General features: G+C 38.3%; 1 protein-coding gene across 3 annotated transcripts in view; it reads left to right on the plus strand.

Annotated features, from left to right (window-relative positions):
• Nucleotides 1–2,175: 2,175 nt before the first annotated feature.
• Nucleotides 2,176–23,222, plus strand: part of RAPH1 (Ras association (RalGDS/AF-6) and pleckstrin homology domains 1) — a 64,578-nt gene continuing 43,531 nt past the window's right edge. For 2 of the 3 annotated variants that reach the window (XM_017835939.1, XM_017835945.1), the window contains exons 1-4: nucleotides 2,203–2,221; nucleotides 7,314–7,433; nucleotides 10,822–10,927; nucleotides 11,786–12,303. In XM_017835939.1, coding sequence (XP_017691428.1) covers nucleotides 7,314–7,433; nucleotides 10,822–10,927; nucleotides 11,786–12,303 — 744 coding nt within the window. In that variant the 5' untranslated portion in view covers nucleotides 2,203–2,221. Of the gene's footprint in view, nucleotides 2,222–7,313; nucleotides 7,434–10,821; nucleotides 10,928–11,785; nucleotides 12,304–23,222 lie in introns of all 3 variants that reach the window. The other variant, XM_017835948.1, reaches the window with a different exon arrangement.

The following is a 23,222-nucleotide window of genomic DNA, read 5'->3' on the forward strand; positions in this document are numbered from 1 at the left end:
TAAGACTTTTTTCTTCTTCCAGTTGCTTTTTCAAACAATCGTTTCATTAGCAGTTGCTAAAATGTAAGTTATGTGTTCCCTTGTGTTGCAATAAATATTTATATTACAAACTTACAAACAATGGAAAGAAAAATATTTTTATGAGCTTAGTGAAAAGGTTGTTGTTTGACTGGACTTAAAATACAGCTACAGGCAAAAGCAAGTTCTTGTACAGGCATGTGCTTAATTTTAAGAGTGAAGTTAGAAATGCTGTGTATGTTTTTGACTGAATAACTGTTACTTTCAGCAGCCGTTAGTTGATCTTTTAATAAAACTCTGGCCTGTCTGCAATTCAAAACATGCATATTCAGACACGAACGTTTCTTTTCTGTGGTTTCAAAGATGCATTCTTGCATCTTGCACAGATCGGTGGGTAAGGGAGGGAATATTGTGGGCTGTCCAGTTTTGCATCTCTCAGCTAAACCTGAAAATAAGACCATACAGTGAGGATGCCTGGTTTTCATACTTGCTGGATTTCTGCAATCTAGACCAGCTGCCTGATATAAAGTAAAAGTCTTTAAAAAAACCCAAATATGTGCAAACTGCACGTTGCTTTTAAAACTCTTTCAGTGTATTCTGGAATTGTTTTCCTTCTCCCAGTTGCTCTGAATAAGTTTTGTGTGTTTCATGGTCTGCTCTTGACTTCCTCTGTTTGAAGAACAGTATTTATTGCTAAAGTACAATGCCTTATTTCAGTTTGGAAGAACAGCTTAAAGAACCCATGTGTGTAAATATTTGTTCCTTTTTTTGCCAGCCCTATTCCCAAGCTGCTACTAATTAGTTTATTTTAAAAAATAAGTATGAAATTAAATAAAAACAATTTTCCAGAGCAATGCTGAGTCCCTTACTTCCTTAATAGCTGGAATGCAGTTGAGATGGACAGGACAGATCAATTGAATTGTGACAGATAATGCGCTGATGTAAGGAAAACATCCTTCATGAGTTGGGGAGTAAGGGAGAGAAGGGCTGGAAACAGATAGTAGACTTGAATCCAATCTAGTGACCCAGTACTGAGATACATTAGTAATAATGAATGCTTCACACACCGTAAATGTATCTTCAGTCTATTGATGTGTGACTAGTTTTTCCTGGGTCTTACATTGCTGTCCAGGATCTCAAGAGGTCACCCACAGTATTTCAGTGTATTGGTTATAAAAGGTCTCTTTGCTTTTAATGAAGTGTGTTTTCACCTTGTTTTGTGACTACAAGTCTGGAAAACTATTGCCTGAAGCATGGTTAAAAAAAAAAACAAACTCAAAGTTGGCTCAAAATAGTATATTGGAGCAGGCTTTCACTTGACATAAGATTTTTTGATTTGGGACATTTTGAATTTGAATTTTTTGGCTGACAGATTTGTATCAGTTTTTGAATTTGAGAGGCATTGGAATGTTTGTGTGCTGCAGGAGCCTTGGGATGTATTACCTATGCTATTTGAAGCTCAAAGAAAACAAATGCTCTTTTGTTCAGCTTTTCATCTAGATTACTCTTAATGTAAACTGGGTTATAGAACATTGGATAATGCACAAAGAGTTTCCCATAACTTTCTAATCCCCCTCCAAATATCTTTTTCTGGAGTAGTTACTTTCAGAATACTTTATACTTATTAAGAAGAAAGATGGACATACTAAAGCAAATGATCTGCACTGTGTCACTGGCTTAGTGTGCTGCTTATTAAATTCAAAGGAGAAATGCTGGTGCCAGTTATACCATAAGACTATTATTTTTAATGAAAAATGCACTAGAATTGACTGGTCCCTGTCATGTGGACAGAGTAGTAATATGAAACAAATAATGTATGTGCTCAAACTACCTTTCATTACTTACTGTGACTTTAATAAAATGTATAGAAACATGGAATATGGATGCAGGCTTTGGCTGTCATTTTTGTGAAAGCATTTCAATTTTTTTTTCTGTTTAAGAAACCTTTTTTTTTAAGCTGTCAGGTGAATAAATATTAGACAAGAAAAACTGCTAGAATCTAACTCTTGAAATTAAGTGTGCACACTGTGCCTAGGTGCTTGTACAGTATCTTACTGTAGTGTTCTGTCACATACAACTTCTTAAATGGATACTGTCACAATGACAGAGGAACAAACGAGGGAACTTTGGTTTCCAGATGAGGTGCAGACAGAGTATGTTTCCCAAACCAGAATATGCAATGCAGTTCCTTTTGGTTCCTGAGGTTAGCTTTTAAAAGGCAGAAAACCAGTTACTTCTTGAGATGGTGTTTTGAACATTTGTGTATTGTCTGCTGCATCCTTATAATAGCTTTGTAACAAATTCCATAGTTGTTTTTAGGAAGCAAATCCTTAGTTCAGGAATAAGCATGAGCTTGTAGAAGCTTGTATTTAAATAATAAGAAAAGTTGGGGGTGAAAACATCAGTTGCCTGAAAGATGGTATGTTTTCATTTTAGGGTTTTATGCTGTCAGTTGTTTTTGAACACACTAAAGCATCTCTAGTTCAAAATTCTAATTACAGCGCTTCTGCAATTCTAGTGAATAGACACATTCTTGTAGCTGACCCTTTAAGCACATTGGTGTTGCCAGTTGGACACAGAATTCTATTATTATTTCTCTTATGATCTTTCCGTAATTAATTACTTGTGGTATAGACAAATCCTGCAGTTTGATTCTTTTATATCTGGGTTTTTTTCAGTGCAGAGTGTTTTTATTAGAAGGAGATATTGTTAATGTAGTAAAGATTTCTGCTGTCTTGACCTGGGTTGATTTGAGGTAGGAACTACTGTCTTAACATGCAAGTGTGCAGAATGGGGTCTCGGCGAGTAAAGTTTTGATTATAACTTAACTCTGTCCCAAAGCTGTTGCTTTCTGGTGACAGCTGTTTCTTAGTTTCAGAGTTCTGCAGTGGTTTGAAATGAAAATGTCAGAATGGTCTATTTGAAATTGTTCTTGGGCTTTCCATCTTTCCTCATGTTTTTTAACATGACATGATCTAATGATTGTCCTAGTGTACTAAAAGCTACAATGGCTTCTAGAAGAATCAGCTTGAAAGAGTAAATTTTTCTTTTTTTTGTCCCTGAATTATTGGTGAGGGGTTTTTTTACAGTGTAATTTAACATAGTAGGTTATGATTAAATGTTGCAATGGGTAACTTCTAATGAAAGCCTTAACAGTTTTTCATAAATAAAATAGACTATACTGTGCTTCATGCATTTAAATGTGAACAAACCTAATGAACTGTTTTGGAAACTTGATAGCTGACTTACAGTGATTGTGAGTCTGCCTGTTTAAATAGCATTTCAAACAGATAATACAGACTGTCACAGTGTGTAGCTGATAAAATAGTGCATAGACCACACTTCAGTGCAGAAGGCCTTACTTGCACACGGAAGACTGTGCTGTATTGGTACTGTATTTTATCTGGGTATCCCATAATGATGCTGCTCATTTTCGTTATGTTCTACTCTGACAAACACTTGAACTGAATAGGAGGTGAAGTGTTGAAAAATAACTTGAATCCTAAAGTTCCTTTGGCACTTGATCTGGTATGAGCTAAGCAGAAACAAAAGCTACTTAAACTCTGCTACCCTGCAAATGCTTTAGGAATGTGAGTGGCTTACTTTAGGGTATCACGTTAGAACAATTACCCCTTTTCCATTTTGTACATCTGATTTAGTTCTAAATGACTCCTTTAACAAAATAGCCCGACACAACAAAACAAAACACACACAACCTCCCACTCCTTAGACTTATGCCATTTTTCTTTCTTGTTATAAAGAAAGATGTTGTATCCTTAGAAAGGCATGATAACTCCCAGTTAGGTATGATGTGCTAAAGTATGGTGTGTGGTTACTGTGATCAACAGCAGCGAGAAAGAAAATGGTTGTAAAAGGAAAATTTGAAGTTTTTAATTGGAATGTGAACTCTAAGTTGTTAATATTTTGAGTGCTTATGTCAAAAATTCAGATACTGTTTTCTGAGCATTTTATCTCTGCCTTGATTTGTTGAATTAATTCTTTAATTACTGTCCTTTGGGATATCTTCTGGTAGTGCAATTGTGCTAAGGCAAATTCGTTTTACAGAACTAGCAAGTTAATATTAGCTATTTCTTAAGTGAGACACTATCCTCTGTGTGCCTTTTGCAAGTAAATGTGGACAGGCTCATAGGAAATGCAGCTGACGTTAGGAAGCTTGGGTGGGGACTACAAGGAGCTGGCAAATACTACAGGGTTTAGTGCCAGACATGCTGACACAACAGTACTTCACTGGTAGAAGTTTTCTTTAGGCTGCTAATTCTGTCTTCAGAGTAACTGGAATTAAAGCAGTGTCTCTGATGCCAAGTTAAAATAGCTAAAGCAACAATTTATGGAAAATTGAGAATGCTTTCCACATCTCAGATCCTCAGAAATATTAGTGAAAAGAGCAAGCTCCTCTCTTAATGAAAACATGAGTTATGAACTGTGCCATAGAATGAATCCACTGCAAAACAAGTCTCATCTAACTGTAGATCATCAAAAACAGCTCAAAGAAGGAAAGGCTAGCAGTGTAAAGTATCCATAAATACTGAGCTCTGACTGTTTTATATCATAGTTTCCATTTATTTGATTTGCCAATTCATTGCCATATTTTGTAAGACACTCTTTAATAACATCCTTTAGCTTTCAAATAAAAATCCTTTATTTTAAGTGTATATAGACAGTGGAAAATACTATGTTGTCAAATGATGCAGTCTTGGTGGAAGGATGCAGCTCTATTACATAAGTATATAGGGTTTGTGTTTTTTTATAATTTCAAGCTTCACTCTTAGATATTAGGAAGAGCTTCCTTCCATTTCTTAGAGTGCAGAACTCAAAGCAAGTGTTGGAAGAAAGGAGCTTCAGATGGTGAATTTAATTTGTTCAGCATTGGCACAGTGCAGTGTGCCACGACAAATCAGCTTTAATATTATTACCCCTTTGAAGGTAGGCAGCTGCATTGTGCTCTGCCACTAAAGTAGCATCTCAGTAGTGGACTGAAGCAGCTTTGCCTACAGCAACTGGATGGCAGTATCTTGCATCCATGGGAGGCACTGGCTTTTGCTGACCTCAGAATTATGGATCACCTCTAATAGTTTCCTGTTCCCTGACAGTTTTATCAAGAGAAAGTGAAAAGCAATATATAAATATAAGGAAGGGCTGTTTTTAAATCATGGAGGTATTTTTCCATGAACAAGTGTCATATAAAGTGAAAAATAGATTGAACAGTTTTTTCTCAGAGATCACCTATATCTTCTTTCATAACATTCCTTATCAGTTCAACTCTGCAACACTGTGATGTCTTTCAGGCTAAGATTCGTCTTTTCCTGAAGACTAGCATTTAGAAAGTTTGTTTTTAAGTCTATGAAATTTAAACTGGTGTTTTCAGAACACTATGTAGCAAACAACTATGTAGCCCATGGCTTTGACAAGTTGGAGGACTGGGCAATCACCATCCACATAAAGTTCAACAAGGGAAAGTGCCAGAATCTGCACCTGGGCTGGGGCAACTTCAGATGTATGTACAGACTGGGGAATGAGATGCTGGAAAGCAGAGCTGTGGAAAGGGACCTGGGGGTCCTGCTTGATGGCAGGTTGAATATGGGCCAGCAGTGCCCTGGCAGCCAGGAGGGACAACTGTGTCCAGGGGGGCATCAGGCAAAGCATCACCAGCCGGTCGAGGGAGGGGATTGTCCTGCTCTGCTCTGCACTGGGGCAGCCTCACCTTGAATATTGTGGCAATTTTGGGCACCACAATATAAGAAAGATATTAAGCCATTAGAGAGTGTCCAAAGGAAGGCAACAAAGATGGGGAAGGGCCTTGAGGGGAAACCAATGAGTAGTGGCTGAGGTTACTGGGTCTGTTCAGCCTGGAGCAGAGGACTGAGGGGAGACCTCACTACAAGGTCTCAACTTGTACAACAAGCTACAACTTCCTTGCCAGGGGAAGAGGAGGAGCAGGCACTCAAGAGACTGTTGCTGGTCTCTTCTCTGTGGTGCCCAGTGACAGGACCCAAGGGAATGGCCTGAAGTTGTGTCAGGGGAGGTTTAGTTTGGATATTAGGAAAAGGTTCTTCCCCCAGAGGGTGGTTGGGCACTGGAACAGGTTCCCCAGGGAAGTGGTCACAGCACCAAGCCTGACAGAGTTCAAGAAGTGTTTGGACTATACTTTTAGGCACATGGTGTGACTCTTGGGGAGGATCCTGTGCAGGGCCAGGAGTTGGACTCGATGATCCTTGTGGGTCCCTTCCAACTCAGCATATTCTGTGATTCTTTGACTTGATTAAATCAAGGTGTACAACTCACCATTCATTTTTTGTGTTGCTCTTGGTGGTGATCTGTTCTCAACTGTCTCTGGACATTCTATAGCACATCTCCAGGATTTACTCTTTTGTGCTGCCTGATAGCTCCCAAATTGTTACCTAGTTCGTTGTGCTGCCCGTCGCCCCCCTGCCCCAAGGATGTTCTGAACCAGATCCTGGTTTTATTGGTGTGTATGTACCCAGAAAGGCACGTGTGTCTTAGCTCCATAAAAGGGGCTGGAGGACATGTTTGGGGAAAAGAATAGAGGCTTGCTTAACAAATGGTTAATTTTCTCTGGGGTAATAGGAGTTAAACTTTGGAGAACATTAAGTCTTTATCTTGGTTACAGCTTTGTTGAATGAAGGAGGATCTGATAAATGTTACAGTGACTCTTTGCTTCCAGGGAGGAGTTTCTTTGTTGAATAAAAATTGTGCAGTATCACTGAGCTGATCTGGTCAGTGTCCAAGATTTAAACTGTCTCAGGGGATGTATTGCTGACATTCTCTGTGGCCTGTTTAGGTATTTCTGTTTACGGATGTGTAGAGTGATCTATTTGCAGTGCAGTGAGACTGCACTTCCTGTGGGTTGAATGGTGTTGCTTAACTGTGGTCAGCTGAATTCCTTGGACGAGAGTTGGATTTTTGTAATGTAATGTCAATATATTTTGCCAACAATAGCTGGCAGTGAATGCATGCAAAAGTAGCATGAAATAATTTCTGATGGTGTATTAAATATTGTGAACTCTGTTCTTAATCTTTTCTGCATGGTTCTGACAAAAGCAAGCTGCAAAAATGGCTTTGTAATTATCCATTGCAACTTTCATACTAAGTCTGCACTAGTGAGCAGGATAACATACTGTGAATGTATGCATTTAGAAAGGTAATGGACAGACGTGCTTTGACTTCAGAATACTTTTTCAGAAACATAGTACCTGACACCAGTTTTCTTAGACACTGATAAGAAAATTTGAGTGTCAAACTTTTATTTTTTTCAGATGGAGCAACTGTCAGATGAAGAGCTTGACCATGGTGCAGAAGAAGATAGTGATAAGGAAGACCAGGATCTGGACAAGATGTTTGGGGCCTGGCTGGGTGAACTGGACAAACTCACACAGGTGAGGGATATTTCAAACATCTTACTGAAGTATTATGATTCTTTTCAGTTGGATGCTACCTGCTCAGCACTGCTGCTTGCAGCAAGGTAAACTTTAGCCTGTGACCAGTTTTAAAAGTTTGTAAATTGGCTTCTTTTCCCCATCTCAAGGTTGTTAAATTTATTTTTCACAACCTTCTAGTTTGGCCTTTCCCAAAGGGTATGATTCCTTCCGGAAACTACGGGATTGGTATTTTGTGCTTGTGTATGTAAAGAAACATGGACTTTAGCTGACTAGAGATAGGCTGTGTCTCCAAACGTGGTTTGACGTTGTCCAGCTGTGACAGCATTTATTTGTTTCACCTGAACAGCAATAAGGAACAGGAAATTGTAAACGTTGCCACTCATGACATGGTAAAGTGACCTGATACACCCTAGAGGACTCATCATTGTTCCAGAGTACTCTTCCTGCATCAGAGAAGCAGCTGATAGGACATCTTCTTTTGACACTTCCAGCTTTCCAGTGCTTTTCCTTTCCTTCACAAGCAGCTCTTGCATTTTGCCTGGTATGCTTGTCCTGGGATGATAGGCCATTTCTCTGTGACTGCTTGCAGGGATTTTTCAGCTCTGTGAGCTGGCCCTCCTGAATAGCATATTTAATCTTCTCCTTGTTTATCGTGTGGAATTAAGCAAAGGTATGGTAACTGAAGTTTCGTTAAGCTAGAGAAGAGGCAGTTTTTTTCATCTTCATCTTACCCAAAGACTGAAGGAAAATTGAGCTATTGATGACAGAATTTCAGATTCAGGCTCATCTCTGGTTAAATTTCTGTCTGCAGGTTCTAAATGTATATAGCATATAGGGGAAAGTAATTTTTTTCTGAACTTGTACATGCAGGGCAATCTTGCTTTTTGAGATGAATGGAAGAGTATGACATGAATCTGTATATATTAATTCTTGCTGTGTTTTTAACTTTGTATGAAGGATTTTTAGTGATAAGTGAAAACCATTTAGAAGGTTTGGGCTTTGTAAATCACTTTGAGTGAGGATCTTCACAGAACAGCACAGCAGGTAATTGGTCTCGAACCTCTTATTCTCTGCCCTGTTTTTTCATGTCTAGCAGCCTAGAAATATAAGCATATTTTATTTGGAGGTTATAGCTACACTGCTGATGTGCAGATTTCAGGGTCATGTCTCAGTTTGTTGCTAGTCCATGCAAAGTTTTTAAAACCTACTAATGGGTAGTTAACAGGAGACCCACGTTATTTGTTTCTCACCTTCATATTGCTCTTCAACACACTCTGCAACATAGCCTGACAGTTGCCCTTCTATCTTTTGCAACTATTGAGAAATGACATTTCCCCCAAAACTTTGACCTCATATTGTTTTGTATAAGCAAGTTTATGGAGTTAGTTGTGTCTCAGTTAGTTTATTTGGAAAATGATCAGGTCTTGATGCAGCCCTAATGAAGTCCCAATAAAGAGGGCTGATTAGAGTTAATGAGATCTAAAGTGCATTCTCCTGTAGTCTCAGCATTTGTTGCTGTTTATCAGCTGGACTTCCAAGAGCAGTAGGAGATCCTGAGATCCTTGAACTTTAACTTCCTTTTTAGATTTCATAAATGTTTACTTTAAGGGGATTTAAAGTAAGACCCAGATTCCTCTCCAGATGTAAGTGCTTTTTTAAAGATTTGAAATTGTTAAAATACCCATGAGATCACTGGAATTCACTTTGCCCTCTTTAACTGTTGGTCTAACAAAGTGTTATAAAATGAAATCACAAATCTGCAGCGTGTGTGAGCCGTGTTTGGCACAGTGGATTAACATTTATCCTGCTTAAGTTGTCCTGCTCTATGGTGCAGGTTAAATGAAGGAAATCTTACCTTGCTCCTCATGATTATTCAGAACTAAGCTTTTTGGTGCTGTTTCAGTTTTTAACAGTTCTCCAAAATGCTGTTTTAGCAATGTAATGTATTATGGAGAATGTGCTTCAGGTAACAGTGAGAGAATATCACATGTATTTTCAAGGAGGTGAAATAACTTTGTTAATATTAAGGTCAGTAAAACACATTTTAGATATTTTTAACCAGGATAGATTTGCTTTACAGGACATCTTTTGTAACAATCTGTGGATTCAGTCTGAAGGAATGAGCCTTAACTTGCCTCTTCTGTCTCCAGGGTTATAGATAGATTTTTCCACCCCCCACCCCCCCTCCGCTATTCTGTCTGGGACAACACATAAGCTTCATCAGAGGTGAGGTTCTTGCCATCTGATGGAAGACAAGGCTTCGTCACTGTCTTCTCATTAAGTGATGATTGACTCATTAATTGATTTTGGGAGCTGGGGGAGGGGATTAAGTTTGGGCCAGGCTGAGGAAAGAAGGGAGTTCAGTGAGAATAAATATTAGGAGAAAAAATAGTGCATTTCATTTTTTAACAAAGGCTTGAGTAAAGATATAGAAAATGAAAATAAAAAGCTTAGGTGAGAAACTTTTATTCTGTTGGAGCTAGAAGATGCTTTTCCTTCAGACAAGCATATCTTCAGAAAATCTTTATTAGTATAAGCGCTGCTTCATTTCAGACGTTCTGCGGGCCTGTTGGGCTTCAGTGATGGCAAGAGCTGGATTCCCCATGTAACACTTGCCACTCCAGGGGCAGCAGCTGCTGGCCCTGTCATGTACCTCTTGGGTCACCAGCTGGGTCACAGTGCCCTACTGCTTGCTACTTACACAAATCCCGGTATTTATTATAACATTATATATTGTACCCACGTTAGCCTTCATAACAAAACAAGATTAGAAATAAAAAAGGGTCTCTTTTTTTAACCTATACTAGTTTTTCTATAAAAAAGTGTCCTACATAAACTGACTAGGGATTGCTTTCACAACTTAACATTCTTCACAGGAAAGGCTCATTGAAAAAAATGTCTGAATTTAGCCAATTTAAAATCCCTTTTAATAAAATAGAATTCTTCATTGAATGTTTTTATGTGCTTATGCCATGATTATGCTCATAAGCTAATGATGCATATCTTAGGGTATCACAGGCTGAATGTGTTTAGATCCTTGCCCAGTTTGCTGCAGAGAATTTGTTACAGCTAAGCCAGCTGCCTGTGTTTCAAATGAGCTAGTATGTAACACCACTTAAAAAAGCATGTGGAATATGCTTCCTTCCTTTGATTCAGCAAAAACCAGAATGTGTTTAACGCCTTTGCTTTATTGCATATCTGAAGCTAAATCTCTGTTGTATGGCAATGTATGTTTTCAGTCTAAAGCCTGAAAAGGAGGGTTGGGGTTTTTTATGTGCCAGGAGATTTTGAAAAATTTCTCTTGGAGAAAATGAATTAATCCTAAAGATTTGCTTGTCCGATTCCGTGTCAAACTTTATTTTGCCCTTTTTTTGATCTTTTTCAGAGTTTGGATACAGACAAGCCTGTGGCACCGGTGAAGAGATCACCTCTTCGTCAGGAAACCAATCTTGCCAACTTCTCATATCGCTTCTCCATGTACAATTTGAATGGTTTGTTGAATTGTTTACCCCTCAAATATTAGTTTACGAAAAAAAACCTTATTCCAACTACAAATGGAAACAGGTTAAAATATAAGAGCATTTGAGTACACTTCTAGCTGAAGTGAGAACATATTTGCTGAAGGCATTGCTTTCTGATGCCAGAATTTTGAGTATACTGAAACAGTATGTATTTTATAGCACCTAGTATCTGAGAACTGCAGTCTAGTATTTGTACAGAAAAGCATGTTCTGGGGTCTGGTCTCATGGAAGAATGAATTAATGTGTATCTGTTAACCAGGAAGAAAGAGCATTTTGCTTCATGGAATGGGGTGCAGGAATATAGGTACAGAATGCTGTCACATTAAACAAAAATTGTATTTTTCCTTGTCTTAAAATAGCTTCCCCTCGTTGTAATACACCAAAACCTTAATTTAAAAGCTTGAATATAAATATATAGGTGTTTGTTTGTTTGTTTGTTTTTAAAGCAGTTGCATTGCTTTTGCAATTTAGAAAATGTTTAGCAAAACACCTGCACTTTTTTGAAAGGCTGAGGCATGATGCTCTGCAGATGTATTTTTAAATCGGTTCACAGGAAAGAAGTTTTAACTTCTCAAACATAATCTGCACACTCATAGATTTCTTTTGCTGGCAAATGTGTTTAACCTAAATTGTGTGAAAGGTTCACTGGTCAAGAGTAGTAGTGCAAATGAACTTCTGCGTAACAGTGAACAGAGATCTTGCAACACAGATGGGAAAAGAAAATGCTGCTTCCTTTACTCCCTTACCCTAACTGTTAGATTTGATAACATAAAGTGAAGAGTTGCAAATGAAATCTCTGCACATACTGACAACTGTTGTTTGTTGCAGAAGCCTTGAATCAGGGGGAGACTGTGGATCTGGATGCCCTCATGGCTGATCTCTGTTCCATAGAACAGGAGCTCAGCAGCATCGGGTCTCATTCGGCAAACAATGCTGCAGTGAAACGTCCTGCCACAGAATCCAAAACTCAGAAACCACCTGCTAGTCGACCTTCTACTAAGCACAGCAGCATGAAAGGATTATCCTCCTCCTCTGGTAAGGTGACTAAACCATCACATGCCAACGTGTCTTTGGATGACATCACCGCACAGCTAGAGAAGGCCTCTTTGAGCATGGATGAGGCAGCCCAACAGTCCGTTGCAGAAGACCCCAAACCAGCAGTTACTGCTCAGCACAGGAGGACAGCATCTGCTGGCACAGTGAGTGATGCTGAGGTGCGCTCCATCAGTAACTCCTCCCGCTCCAGCATGACCTCTGCAGCTTCCAGCATGGACTCCTTGGATATTGATAAGGTGACGAGACCTCAGGAACTAGACTTGACGTCACAGGGGCAACCAATCACTGAGGTAGAGTGTCACTAATTCAAGATTTTTGTTCGGTTTGGGTTTTTTTCTTCATACTTAGAAACCCCACCCCACCCTACCCCCCGATGGTAAAACTCCTAGCTAAACATCTGCAGCACAGTGGGGTTGATTAAAGACTAAGATTGCTAATTGCATGGGCTGCACTTGCTCTAGCTGCTACTTTCTCTGGTTTTGGTTCTGTCTGCAAGGCAGCTCTTCTTTTAAAGAATGTGTTTTGGTTTTTTTAAGAGCTTTCCACATTTCTTGTTCCTCCTAAGCCAACCATGCATTTTAATTTTTTTTTGTAGTTAATATTTTTAATCTAAGTAAGTCTCATATATTGCTTTTAATTTAAATCTGAGGAGTGCACATCTGTGGAAAAAAGAAAGTACAATTGAAAAACTGCATTCCTGTTACAGTACAGTTAATACCTCAAACACATGGAGCAATTTATGAATGCCTCTCTGGAGCTATACTATACCAATAATTTGCTGCTACTTAATATTCTTGTTTAATGTGTGACAGGGAGACCTCTTTGAAAAAATGCACAAAACAACTGGGCTGCAATACAACAATAGCAGATGTTAATTTGGGATTTTGGTGCCTTGACGTTGCTTAATGAGCGAGGCCACCTCAGTAAAAAAAGCCAGTTTGGTGAACATTGAAAGTGCTGGTTACTTGTGAGAGAAATGGGAAAAATGTTATGGTGAATTTTGAAAACCTAAACTGGAAACTATCTTGTAGAAATATTCTCTGAAACAGAAATCTGACCTGTTCAAATGTCAGTTGTACTAATATGCATGTTCCCTTTGACAAGAGAAAACTGGAGCAAGCTGAGTTTATTCTAATCAATAATTAACACTAATTTGAATGAGCAGCGCTGAAAGCATGGTTCTGCACATCTGCAGCAAAAGTTCATCTGGTGTAGAATGAATGATGCAGGGTGTAGAGTGAATGATGCAGGCTTATCAGTCTAATGATCAGCTCATCAAGGTCACACTTCAGTTTAAATCTTTATTTGAAATGGTGAGAAATTAGTGAATGATGGTTTAGTTTAACTTCCTTTTTGTATAAAAAGTTGGTGTTCAATATGTTTTTACTGGAAATTTTTTGTATTGAGTGAATTAAAACATAGATAGAAATGTGTCCTTTGCACTTCAGAACGTTAAAATGCAAACCTTTGCATTATTGCTGTAGGCCTAAGTGTTCAAGCCAGCTTGTGACAGTCATTGATTATATTGCTTGTTTGTCAATCATTTTCTTTCTGTGACAAGGCTTATTTTTGGGGGTTTTTTTGCATCTCTTGCTGTTATTCATGGTTATATGTATATTTTTATTATGTAAAAGTTAGGCAATCTTGCATTTTTGTCTCTTCTCAGGCTAAAAAGATGATTTATGTGAATTAGTCACTCTAACTTGCATAGCCCAAGAAAAACATGAACATTGCATTTCTTAATTTTTAAAAATGCAAGGTGTTTTCTGCAATTGATTTTCTCCTAGATTCTCTCTTTTACTTCAGGAGCGATAGGCCAATTCTTTCTGTCTTGAATAATCAAGAAACCACCTGCTTCACTTAAGTAACTTGTTGGTGAATTAAGGGACAGAGGCCAAGAAGTGCCTTTGTCTTCCCAGGAAGGTAATCTATATCTCTCCAAGTGTTGCAGTTGCTTTCTCAGTTGCTTTCTGAGCTCCTTCTTGGCCACTGACTGCAAGGCTCAAAATCATCCCCAAAAGCTCTTCTCAAGGACTGTGAGCACTACCTTTGTAAACCCAGTGATTGCTTCTCATATAAGAATGTGGCTATTGTTTCTCTTCCCAGATAAGTTGATAAGAATGATTCTTTGAAGAGGGTAACCAGAAATGCTGGTAATTTGAGAGCCAGATTCTTCTCCTCTCTTTAGAGCAGAAACCTCTGCACTCATTAACTGTGCTGCTTTGGTTTTGCTCTGTCTTTTCTTTTGAATTTCGGTAGCCTGAGGAAGGTGTTCAACTCTGAGACATTTTCCCCAGGTTTACAGAATTGATGTTCACTATTAAAACTGTTACGTGATGGGACGTTTTACTTGGGAAGTAGTTTTCTTTTCTCATCACTGGTGAATGGAAAAGGGGAAATTAGTTTTTTGAGATTGGGACAGATTCTGTGATAGTGTTTTTTGAATGAAATCCACCTTTTAAATGGATTCTTTGGAAGAATCATTAGGTATCAACAAAACTTTTATTTCCTTTTTCATTTGTTTAGTGCCCGAAAACTAGTTTAAGGGTTTGCTAATCCTCATGGCTAGGTCGTAAACCAAAACACCTTTTACTGATAGGGCTGAGTTGTACCTTCCCACCTACACAGTTGACTCAGTGGTGCTATTTCTAGTAGAGAACATCCCTCTGAGGAAATAGCCTTTGAAGAAGACCTAGTGCCCATGTAGGGAAAAATCCAAACAGTTTTTATGCAGAAAGTGGGAGAGGCTATTTCTTCATGGCCATAGCAGACCTGTTTTGAGATTTGTTATTCTAACATAGTGCTTCGAGTTAGCTCTTTTGCCTGTCTTCCTTGAGACTGCCTGTAGTTGAGCTGACCTTTAAAATTTCTCTTTACTGCTGTGGCTCTTATCAAAGAGGGCAGTGTCTTGGCAGCTCTGCCCTTTTGACCGATCCCTTCTGTCCTCTCCAGGCAGTATAGGTACTTTAAAAAGTCATCCTTCCTGCTGCAACTTGATGTTATGCTCTTCCTAAGTAAAACGGAAGACAGTTTTGATGGGAGGAAATACTTGTTTGAAAAAGGAAATTAAGCTTTGCAGTTATTAACTTCAGTATTTTATCTTAAAAAATAATTCTGCTCTGTATTTGAGAGCTCTCTGACCTGGAAATGCAGGGAAGTCCAGTAAAAGAACTGCCATGCACTGACCTGTGAAAGGTATGTGTGGTCTAGTATATTTTCTGACTGATAATAGTGATCAGTGTTATGAAAAAGGCTGCAATTCCACAACTACCAGAAATGGAGGATATAAATTCCCTTTTCTCTCATCCTTCCTTCCTCAAAGTTCTTGCCTACACTGTCTCATCTCCTCCATTGTCCCAGCTTTGGAACTTACTGGTCCTTAATATAGAAAACTTACTGCTTCTATTCTGGGACTCGTTCTGTGTTATTTAGGTGAATTGGGGAGGCTCAGAGGAGTCTGATCAGGGCTGTAGCCAAGTGCTGGGGGCTGGAAGGGAGAGCAGGAATACACATATTGGTGGTATTGGATTATTCAGAACTTCTTGCCTGAGCATTTGGACAGGCAAGGTAGGGTCTTGTTTTCCTCTTCCTCCTAGCAGCCTGTGCTGTAGGAACCTCCTGGGGTTGAAGATACATCAGCATGATGATAGATGATAACTTCCTATTGACCAGGACCATCCTTGTTCTCCTTCTAAATTTGTATTTATGCCAGTTTTGGAGAAGTTGAAATTCTGGAATTTCCTGGGTTGTCTAAAATTGTGGGCTTATTAGTTGTCATCATGATTTATTTTCTTTCTTTAGTAACAATTCTTAACACTATCTCTTGAGACACTGTGAACATTAATATCTTCAAAGACTATTGCTTTGTAGTCTCAAGATCTTGTCTTGATGGTACTGTTTTCTGACTGCACTTACGTTCTTGTCCTAAGTCCCCCTTAAGCATTGTTGAATAAGAAGAAAAGTTGTTTCTATCCCACCCTAAACCCCATAATTTTTTGTTAAATTGAAAATTATCTTTGACAAAATGATTTCCCAGATCCTTGCTTGAATGGTATTCTTTCTTAAATTGGTAGGTTGCATTTAATTTTTATGTTTTTAGTTGTGTAATGAGTGGCATACACTCACAAGCTTTGTTTCTGTATGTGGGATACTTTACTTGAATGTAGACTGAATAAATGAAGTAGTAGCATGAGTTAAAAGTAGGGGAAGTGATGACTGTATGACTAACTTGTCCCTTCCACCCACATTATCTTTTTCCTTCTTCCTTTGGCCCCTCTGCCAGCAAGGAGTTGTCTGTGTTTTCAGTGAGCTGTGCTAGAGCAATAGGAGAAGCAAGCAGTGGGGAGAGAATAGAGAAATGTGTTGATGATGCTCATGGAGCTGTTTGTGTCTGACGGGTGAAAGGGTCCATTCATGGACGGTCATTGTTCCTGTCCTGCACATACTCAGTGAAGAGGTTGCAGATAAGTTTGAAGTCTGCCATCTGGTCTGGCACAGCACAGCACCACCCCCGCCCTCCCAACTCGATGGAGTTCTTTATGTCTGTAACCCAGTTTGCACAGCTGAGAGATTCTGGCTTACATATGAAGATAATGCAAAATGTAGCAGTCAGTAACACTGCATGATTTTTTTTTAATTGTATTTTGTTTTTTAGCTTTTGCATCAAGCCTAAACCTACAACAAATTTAAGTAAAAGAGGTGAAAATCATGACAAGAGCCTGACTGCCAGTGCATTACGGCTACAAGTTCTTTGCTTCACTTGACAGAGAAGGGAACTGTATAGAGTAAACATTAATGTTTCTTTCAGGGGAAAAAAGGGAGGTTTGGAGGCATGACAGTTAGTAGGGATTGTCATGTAAGCTCAGCATACACAGATAAATCTGTACTAGCTAATAGCTCCTGTGGGATAAAATGGAGAACTTGAGAGGGGCACAAGGAGAAACAGAGTTTGTGTTTCATGGCAATTTTGCCATGGTTCTTGTATGAACTTGTTGACACTTCACTTGCCTACACAGTGACATAACACGAAAACTTTGGTTCCCATTTAAAATTACTGAGGGCCATGTTTTATGTGGGGTTGGTAAATGTTACATTGTATGAAAGTGCAGTTGACTGCTAATGTATGCAGAGAAATCAACTGATAGTATGATCTTTGGTAGGCAATGGTGTCTTCAAATAGAGTTGGATTGCTGAACCTCACCTATTATTTGTAGGTGATTTAAAGAACAGTTGTGGTCTATTTTAGCTCTTGAAGGAATAGAGCTCTTGTGTTTTGGGAGCTTAATGTTCGAGTAGTTTTCCTTATGGTCCATGTTTTGCATGGTTAGCAGATGTGAATAATGTTAGACTTCCATTTGTGAGAGCAGTCACAGACAAGCAACAAACAAGGCATGACAGAGGTTTGTTTTGTGTTTCTTCTAAAGAAAAAATTATTTTTTAAAAAAAAATTCATTTAATTTTCTGCCAGTTGTGTTATGTCCTTAGTTTTGTACACAAAGAGTATTCTGGAGCATTTCCAGTTACCGTTTTCCTAAGCTGAAAATAGTCAATGGAAAGACTTAATTTGAAACACAATTAGACCATCTTTTCCTCTTTTTTTTTTCCAATTATTAGTCACAAAGTGTTCTTTAATAAGTCAACAGTAAAGAAAAATTGTGCATATCTATCATCTCGCAGCATTACTTTGGCTTCCAATTTTCTTGGCATAAGAAGTGTGAGCCCTCCAGTTTTCAAATGTTCTTGAAATACATGTAAAATTACTCCTCACTTGCCAGATTTTTTGAGGCATTCAAAGCATTCTCTGAGATAAACATACAATTTCATGAAATATAAACAATATTTATGTTTTTTGGTAATCAAATGTGCTTGGCTATTTGTGCTCATCACATGATGCACTAGAACCCAAAGATTGCTAATTCACTCTTCCCAGTGCCTGCAAAACTAGCACCTTATCTTTTTTTTCACATTACACGCATGGAATCTGCAAAGCAAATTATAGGAAGCCATAATTTAAATTTTTTCTTAAGAATTTTCAATTGGAATCCAAAGGAGACATTCTAAAAGTTTTGTCTACTGCACATGCATGGACTGGTATGTTTTAAAATTTGGGGTATATAAGTTTAAAATATGTGAAAGGGAAACAAGACTTTAAACATTATCCTTTTATTGGTAAATCTTGATTCTCCAATCAGTGCATCTGACTTATTTTATAGCTATGAATTTAAAATTTATACTGTAACTTTTTTCCACATAGGAGGTGACTAATTGAAGTGTAGCAGGAACCATAAAACATGTAAGAATGATTTTATCTTCTGACATTGCCTGTCAGATTTGCCTCACACTGATGAATAAGTTTAAAAGTTCCCTCCCTGAAAGAACAGGAAAATGGACAGTTAATACATTTTCTTTTTGACACTGCTGGGTGGCAAAGCTGGTCTCAACTCAAAAATTACAGTTATGGTATACTTTGTTACCCTAAGTATGAACACCAAAGGCATTGTCTCTGCCTAAATATGCTGTTCTTTCTGGTTATTTTGTGATGTTGGAGTCTTCTGTGGACAAGCAACTAAATGACTCACTCTGCTGTCCCAAGTGCTGTGTAAATAAGCACATTTTAAAATGAATCTCTTTGCTTCTGTGCCTGTTCCAGAGCACTTTAGAAAAATACTTGTGTTTGGGAAAGGATTTCTTGAGGAAAAAATTGGATCATTAACACAGACAAGCTAGGAAAATCGTTCTTTAGAGGTTCTATCTCTTACCAGGTTCATCTGCAAGAGAAAAAATACCATGGATCAATGACCAGTTAAATCTAGGCAGCATTCCTCTTGGACTAAGCCACTAGACCTGAGTGGAGAAATCAGAAGTCTTGCCTTATGATGTTACCAAATTTTGTCAAAAGCGTGCTGCGGGGATGTAGTATGCATTGGTTGCAGTTGCCAGTGAAGATATCACTACAAGTTGTGATTAATTAATGGAGCTTATTAAGCAGCCAGTTTTTGTACATACACCAGTCTGCTTAAACCCAAGACAATTTTTTTTTTGCAACATTTGATTAGATTAGGGATGTGAAATACAACATCTGTAGGAAATTAGCAACAGATTACTTGTTTGTCCTTACTTCAGGTTGCCAAAAATCAAATTTGGAACAGATGACAAAAATTAAGAACACAGCTGCCAATTGTGGAACATTAACTCTTAAGAGGAGAAAAGAATTTATGCTATTGTCTTCAGTTGCATATATTCCTAACCTATAGGATGAAAACAAGAGTTCATGACATTTGTAAAGAAGTTCAAACCCCCAAAAATAAGACTTCATGTTCTGAAAAAATAACTGAGAACTGGCCTTTTAGCTGTGTCAGGTTTGAGCATGCTGGTTAGTGTTTAATCTGTTAGAGTATGGTAAAAGTTGTCTGCAAATACAAAGACAAGTCTTCGTTTTTAGTTGACCAAATTTATAGCTTTGATTAGTTTCCTAGGCTGGACACTTACTAGTCTCATTTTTGTAAAAGTTGAATAACATTTTAGACCAGCCAAATCAGTGCCTTGCTTTATGAATGCAGGTGTGGGGTTTTTGTCATGTGACTTATCTGCTTTTAAACAAAAAGATAGATTTGTGACTTAGCTCCCCAATCTTTTATAGTGGTTGATCTTTGGATGACTTGATGTCTGCAGTCATTTTTGGGGAAATTTATGGTGTAGAAGTCAACAGGCATATAATGAAATGTTAATACAGTTGCCTCTTAGTATAAAAGGCAGCAGATTCAGTCAAAACCAATCGAACCAATTAAACCTACATGTACTCTTATTTCTTAGCTTTCTTAGCTTCTCTGATATTTTGTTTTCTGTGGTACAGATAGAGCCCTTTTCAGGATGAAGTGTCTGATATTCTTGAACTAATGCAGTTAGGAATTAATTAATCATAGTATACTAAGTTTGAGGGTTTTTTTTTTTCCCCTTCCTTCTTTAGGTCTTCCACTTAATGTATCTTTTTTTAGACAGATCAGACAAACACTTTATGTGAAATTATAGTATTTTTCCTGGGTTTTTTTGTTTTGTTTGTTTGTTTGTTTTAATTTTGGGAGAATTCCATGCTTGAAACCTCCTCCCTGCAGAGAAACTTTCTTTGGGATTTCGTGTTTGGTTTAGATCCATGCAATTGATGAATTGGGCAGTCTTTCCCCATCTTGTTTGTGCAGCTGCCTGGTCATTTGGAGCAGCTTTCCCTGAAAAATAATCCTTCTGAATTAGTTGTTCATTGATCTTTTGGACCACGTGGTCAAAATGACTGCTGTCCACACAGGAGATGTGAAAACACGCGGTTGTGGGAGCAACAGGGCTACCTCTTTCTTGTGGCAGTTTAGTCTTAAATTTCTGAAAAGCAATAGTGAAACCAAGCTTGAACTGAAGTGTTCAGTAGCTTTTGCAATCCTTTCTGTCCTGCTCCATCTTAAGTAGCTTGTGTTTAGCAGGGGAGCATCACAACCTGACCTGAGAGGTGCATGAACTAGGGAGGAGTGCGTCTCATGCACACAGTGCAGCAGTTTGTTGATCAAGATGTTCACAGACGTATTACTGAAATTGCAGTGACCTTCAGGAGGTTTAGACTGTAACTGTCAGAACTGACATGAAGTTATAAACATTCCTAGGATTTAATAAATACTTGCTGTAAATCAACATTTGAAAATTTTTTTTTTGGTCCAGTTGCCTGCAGTGAAATGGAGTTGCGTGAGTTCTAGGAGGGAGGGTTGGCCACTCCTGAGCACAGAATGATTGCACGAGGTTCTGCCCTCCCTTGTCTGGCTGCAGTATCTCTGCAGCAGGCAGCATTGCAGTTTAAAGAAGGCAGCTATACTCTCCCCCACGGACCCAAGCACTCTTGATCTTGGCTGATCTTTGGTTCAAGGTTAGTAGTGTGCAGTCCAGTTGAAGGGCTGGGCAGTGCTCTCTGAGAGGATGCACCCTTGAGGTTTTTTTAATTGTGATGCTCCAGACTTCATTGAGACTTTATAGACTACAATTTTAATTTTAAAGGCTTAGGCTCAGACAAATTTAGGTCTCTTCTTGTGGGACAGCACAAAGCAGGTCTTTGATGATGCCCCTGCCAATAAGCTATTTCATGGTCAGACTTAGAGAGGTCTTTAAAAACATCTGTATTTTAAATGACACTCACCTTCCTTTCTTTACTTTGGAATACTTGTCTAATGTAAATGACTAGTAATCATCCTGTAATGGTAAGCCATTGTGGAATATTGCTGTCTTAGTGATACAGGTTTTTATAAGCAACTCTAGGATGAGCCTGCTTGAGCTGGAGGTTGGACCAGATGACCCACTGTGGTCCCTTCCAACTTTACCCGTGGTGATTCTGTGAAAACACATCTTGGATGTGGAAGTGTCTGGCAGCTCTGTTATCTAATGCTGCTGCTTCAGTTTCTAAGTGTCTGTTTTCCTTTTCTTAGGTTTTGATAAGAACAAACTGTTATCCCTTTTGCAACAATTTTTTTTTTCAAATATCCAATGTAAACCTCCTCTGGTGCAACTTGAGTCCCTTTCATCTTCTCCTATCTCTTGTTACTACTTGTGAGAAGAGACTGTCACCCACCTGTCAACCACGTTCTTCTAGCTAATTGTAGAGAGTGATAAGGTCTCCTCTGAGCTGCTTTTTCGCTAGGCTAAAGCACCCCCTTTGCAAAGGAAAGCAGAAAATGGGTATTTTCAGTTAGATATTTATCATATTGTGTGCATATGAATACATTCCGTATCAATATATGATATCAAAGTGTTTGCAAAGAAAAATTTGAGTTCTTTTCCATCTTTGTCCTCCTTTGGGTCAAAAATTATGTTTAAACTTTAATTTTTGAGTTCTGTTGGATACTAATTCTTTAAGGTGGAGTCTAAAGAATTCAACATAGAGATGAAGTTGAAATGGGAGCTATAGGAGTTATCTTTTCAGCAAAACTTTTGCAAGCATGTAGCTCTCTGTTGGATGCTGACTTTTGCAAGCATATAGCTTTCTATTGGATGCTGTTTACTGAGTTTCCCCAATTTTTAGTTTGTTTTTAGGGACAGAGGATGCTTTTAAAAAAGATTTTTATAGCGTTTCTCAACTGTCATATTGAATCCAGAATAGTGGCACAAGAGTGCCACCAGCTGGTTTAATCAAACATGTGGGTTAATGTTAAACTCTTATTAAAGAGTTTTGCAAGAAACATGGCAAGATAATTACATGCACAAGTCCTCAGTGTGTTTGTTTTTCTGTTGTACATACCTTGAGTGAATGGCTTTGGACCTACAGAAAATATTTAACATGAAAGGAGGTTTTCTATTTAAGATATTTAAGGCATTAGAATAATAAGGTAAAATATCTGAGAAGATTGCCAGGTCATGCACTTCCCACCCAGATTTTGATCATTATTTGTAAATTGCCAGTGTAAAGAACATACTTGATACCTTTCAGATTGTACTGTGCTGTTTTTAAATTCTGTATGCATGTATTCTCAGCCGTTACCTTAAAATTAGAGGAATTAGATACAACTTGGTCTCTTGCCAATGAGATTGAATCTTTCTAAACTAGTCTTGCTTATTTCTGTATTAAGTGATGATCAGGTGTGTAACAAGAAAATGAATCAGTTCAATATGAACGTTCTGGTCAATATTTTGCAGAACTGTGCAAGTAGAGATGAAGAAAGGAGGCCATGTATACTATAGTGCGTTACCTGTGAACCTGCTGCTGTGGCAAGATGGGCTATGCAGCCTTTATGCTTCAGAACCTGGCTAGACTGCTCGGTTTGTCACCTCTTCTAAAAGGATCTGCTTAAAATCCACCCTTCAGTTACTGACTGTAAAAAATAAATATAATATGCTTGGTAATTCAGTGATAGTTTAGAAATCATTTCAGTTTTGATTTCTTTGAAACTGACTTTTGGCTGAAGACCTCAGAACCTCAAGAATTAAAACAACCCACTGAATATTTCATAGTAGAACTGACAAGGATAGTAGGTGAGAAAACCTTGAGGTTTTGGCCATGTAGAGCATTACTTGTCATTTAGTTTAGTGCAACGAATTATATTCTGGAAATCTGAAAGGTATTTTCATTTTCCTGCTAGCCCATCTGTTCTATCATGTTTAGCAAACATGTTTTATAGATGAAGGGTTGGTGATGGGTATAAAAGTATTGTGTTGAGTTTTCTGAAATCAGTGAAATGCAGTTTTC

The sequence above is a fragment of the Lepidothrix coronata genome, unplaced genomic scaffold (assembly GCF_001604755.1).
Source record: "Lepidothrix coronata isolate B3197 unplaced genomic scaffold, Lepidothrix_coronata-1.0 Scaffold7, whole genome shotgun sequence".
Taxonomy (NCBI): Eukaryota; Metazoa; Chordata; class Aves; order Passeriformes; family Pipridae; genus Lepidothrix; species Lepidothrix coronata.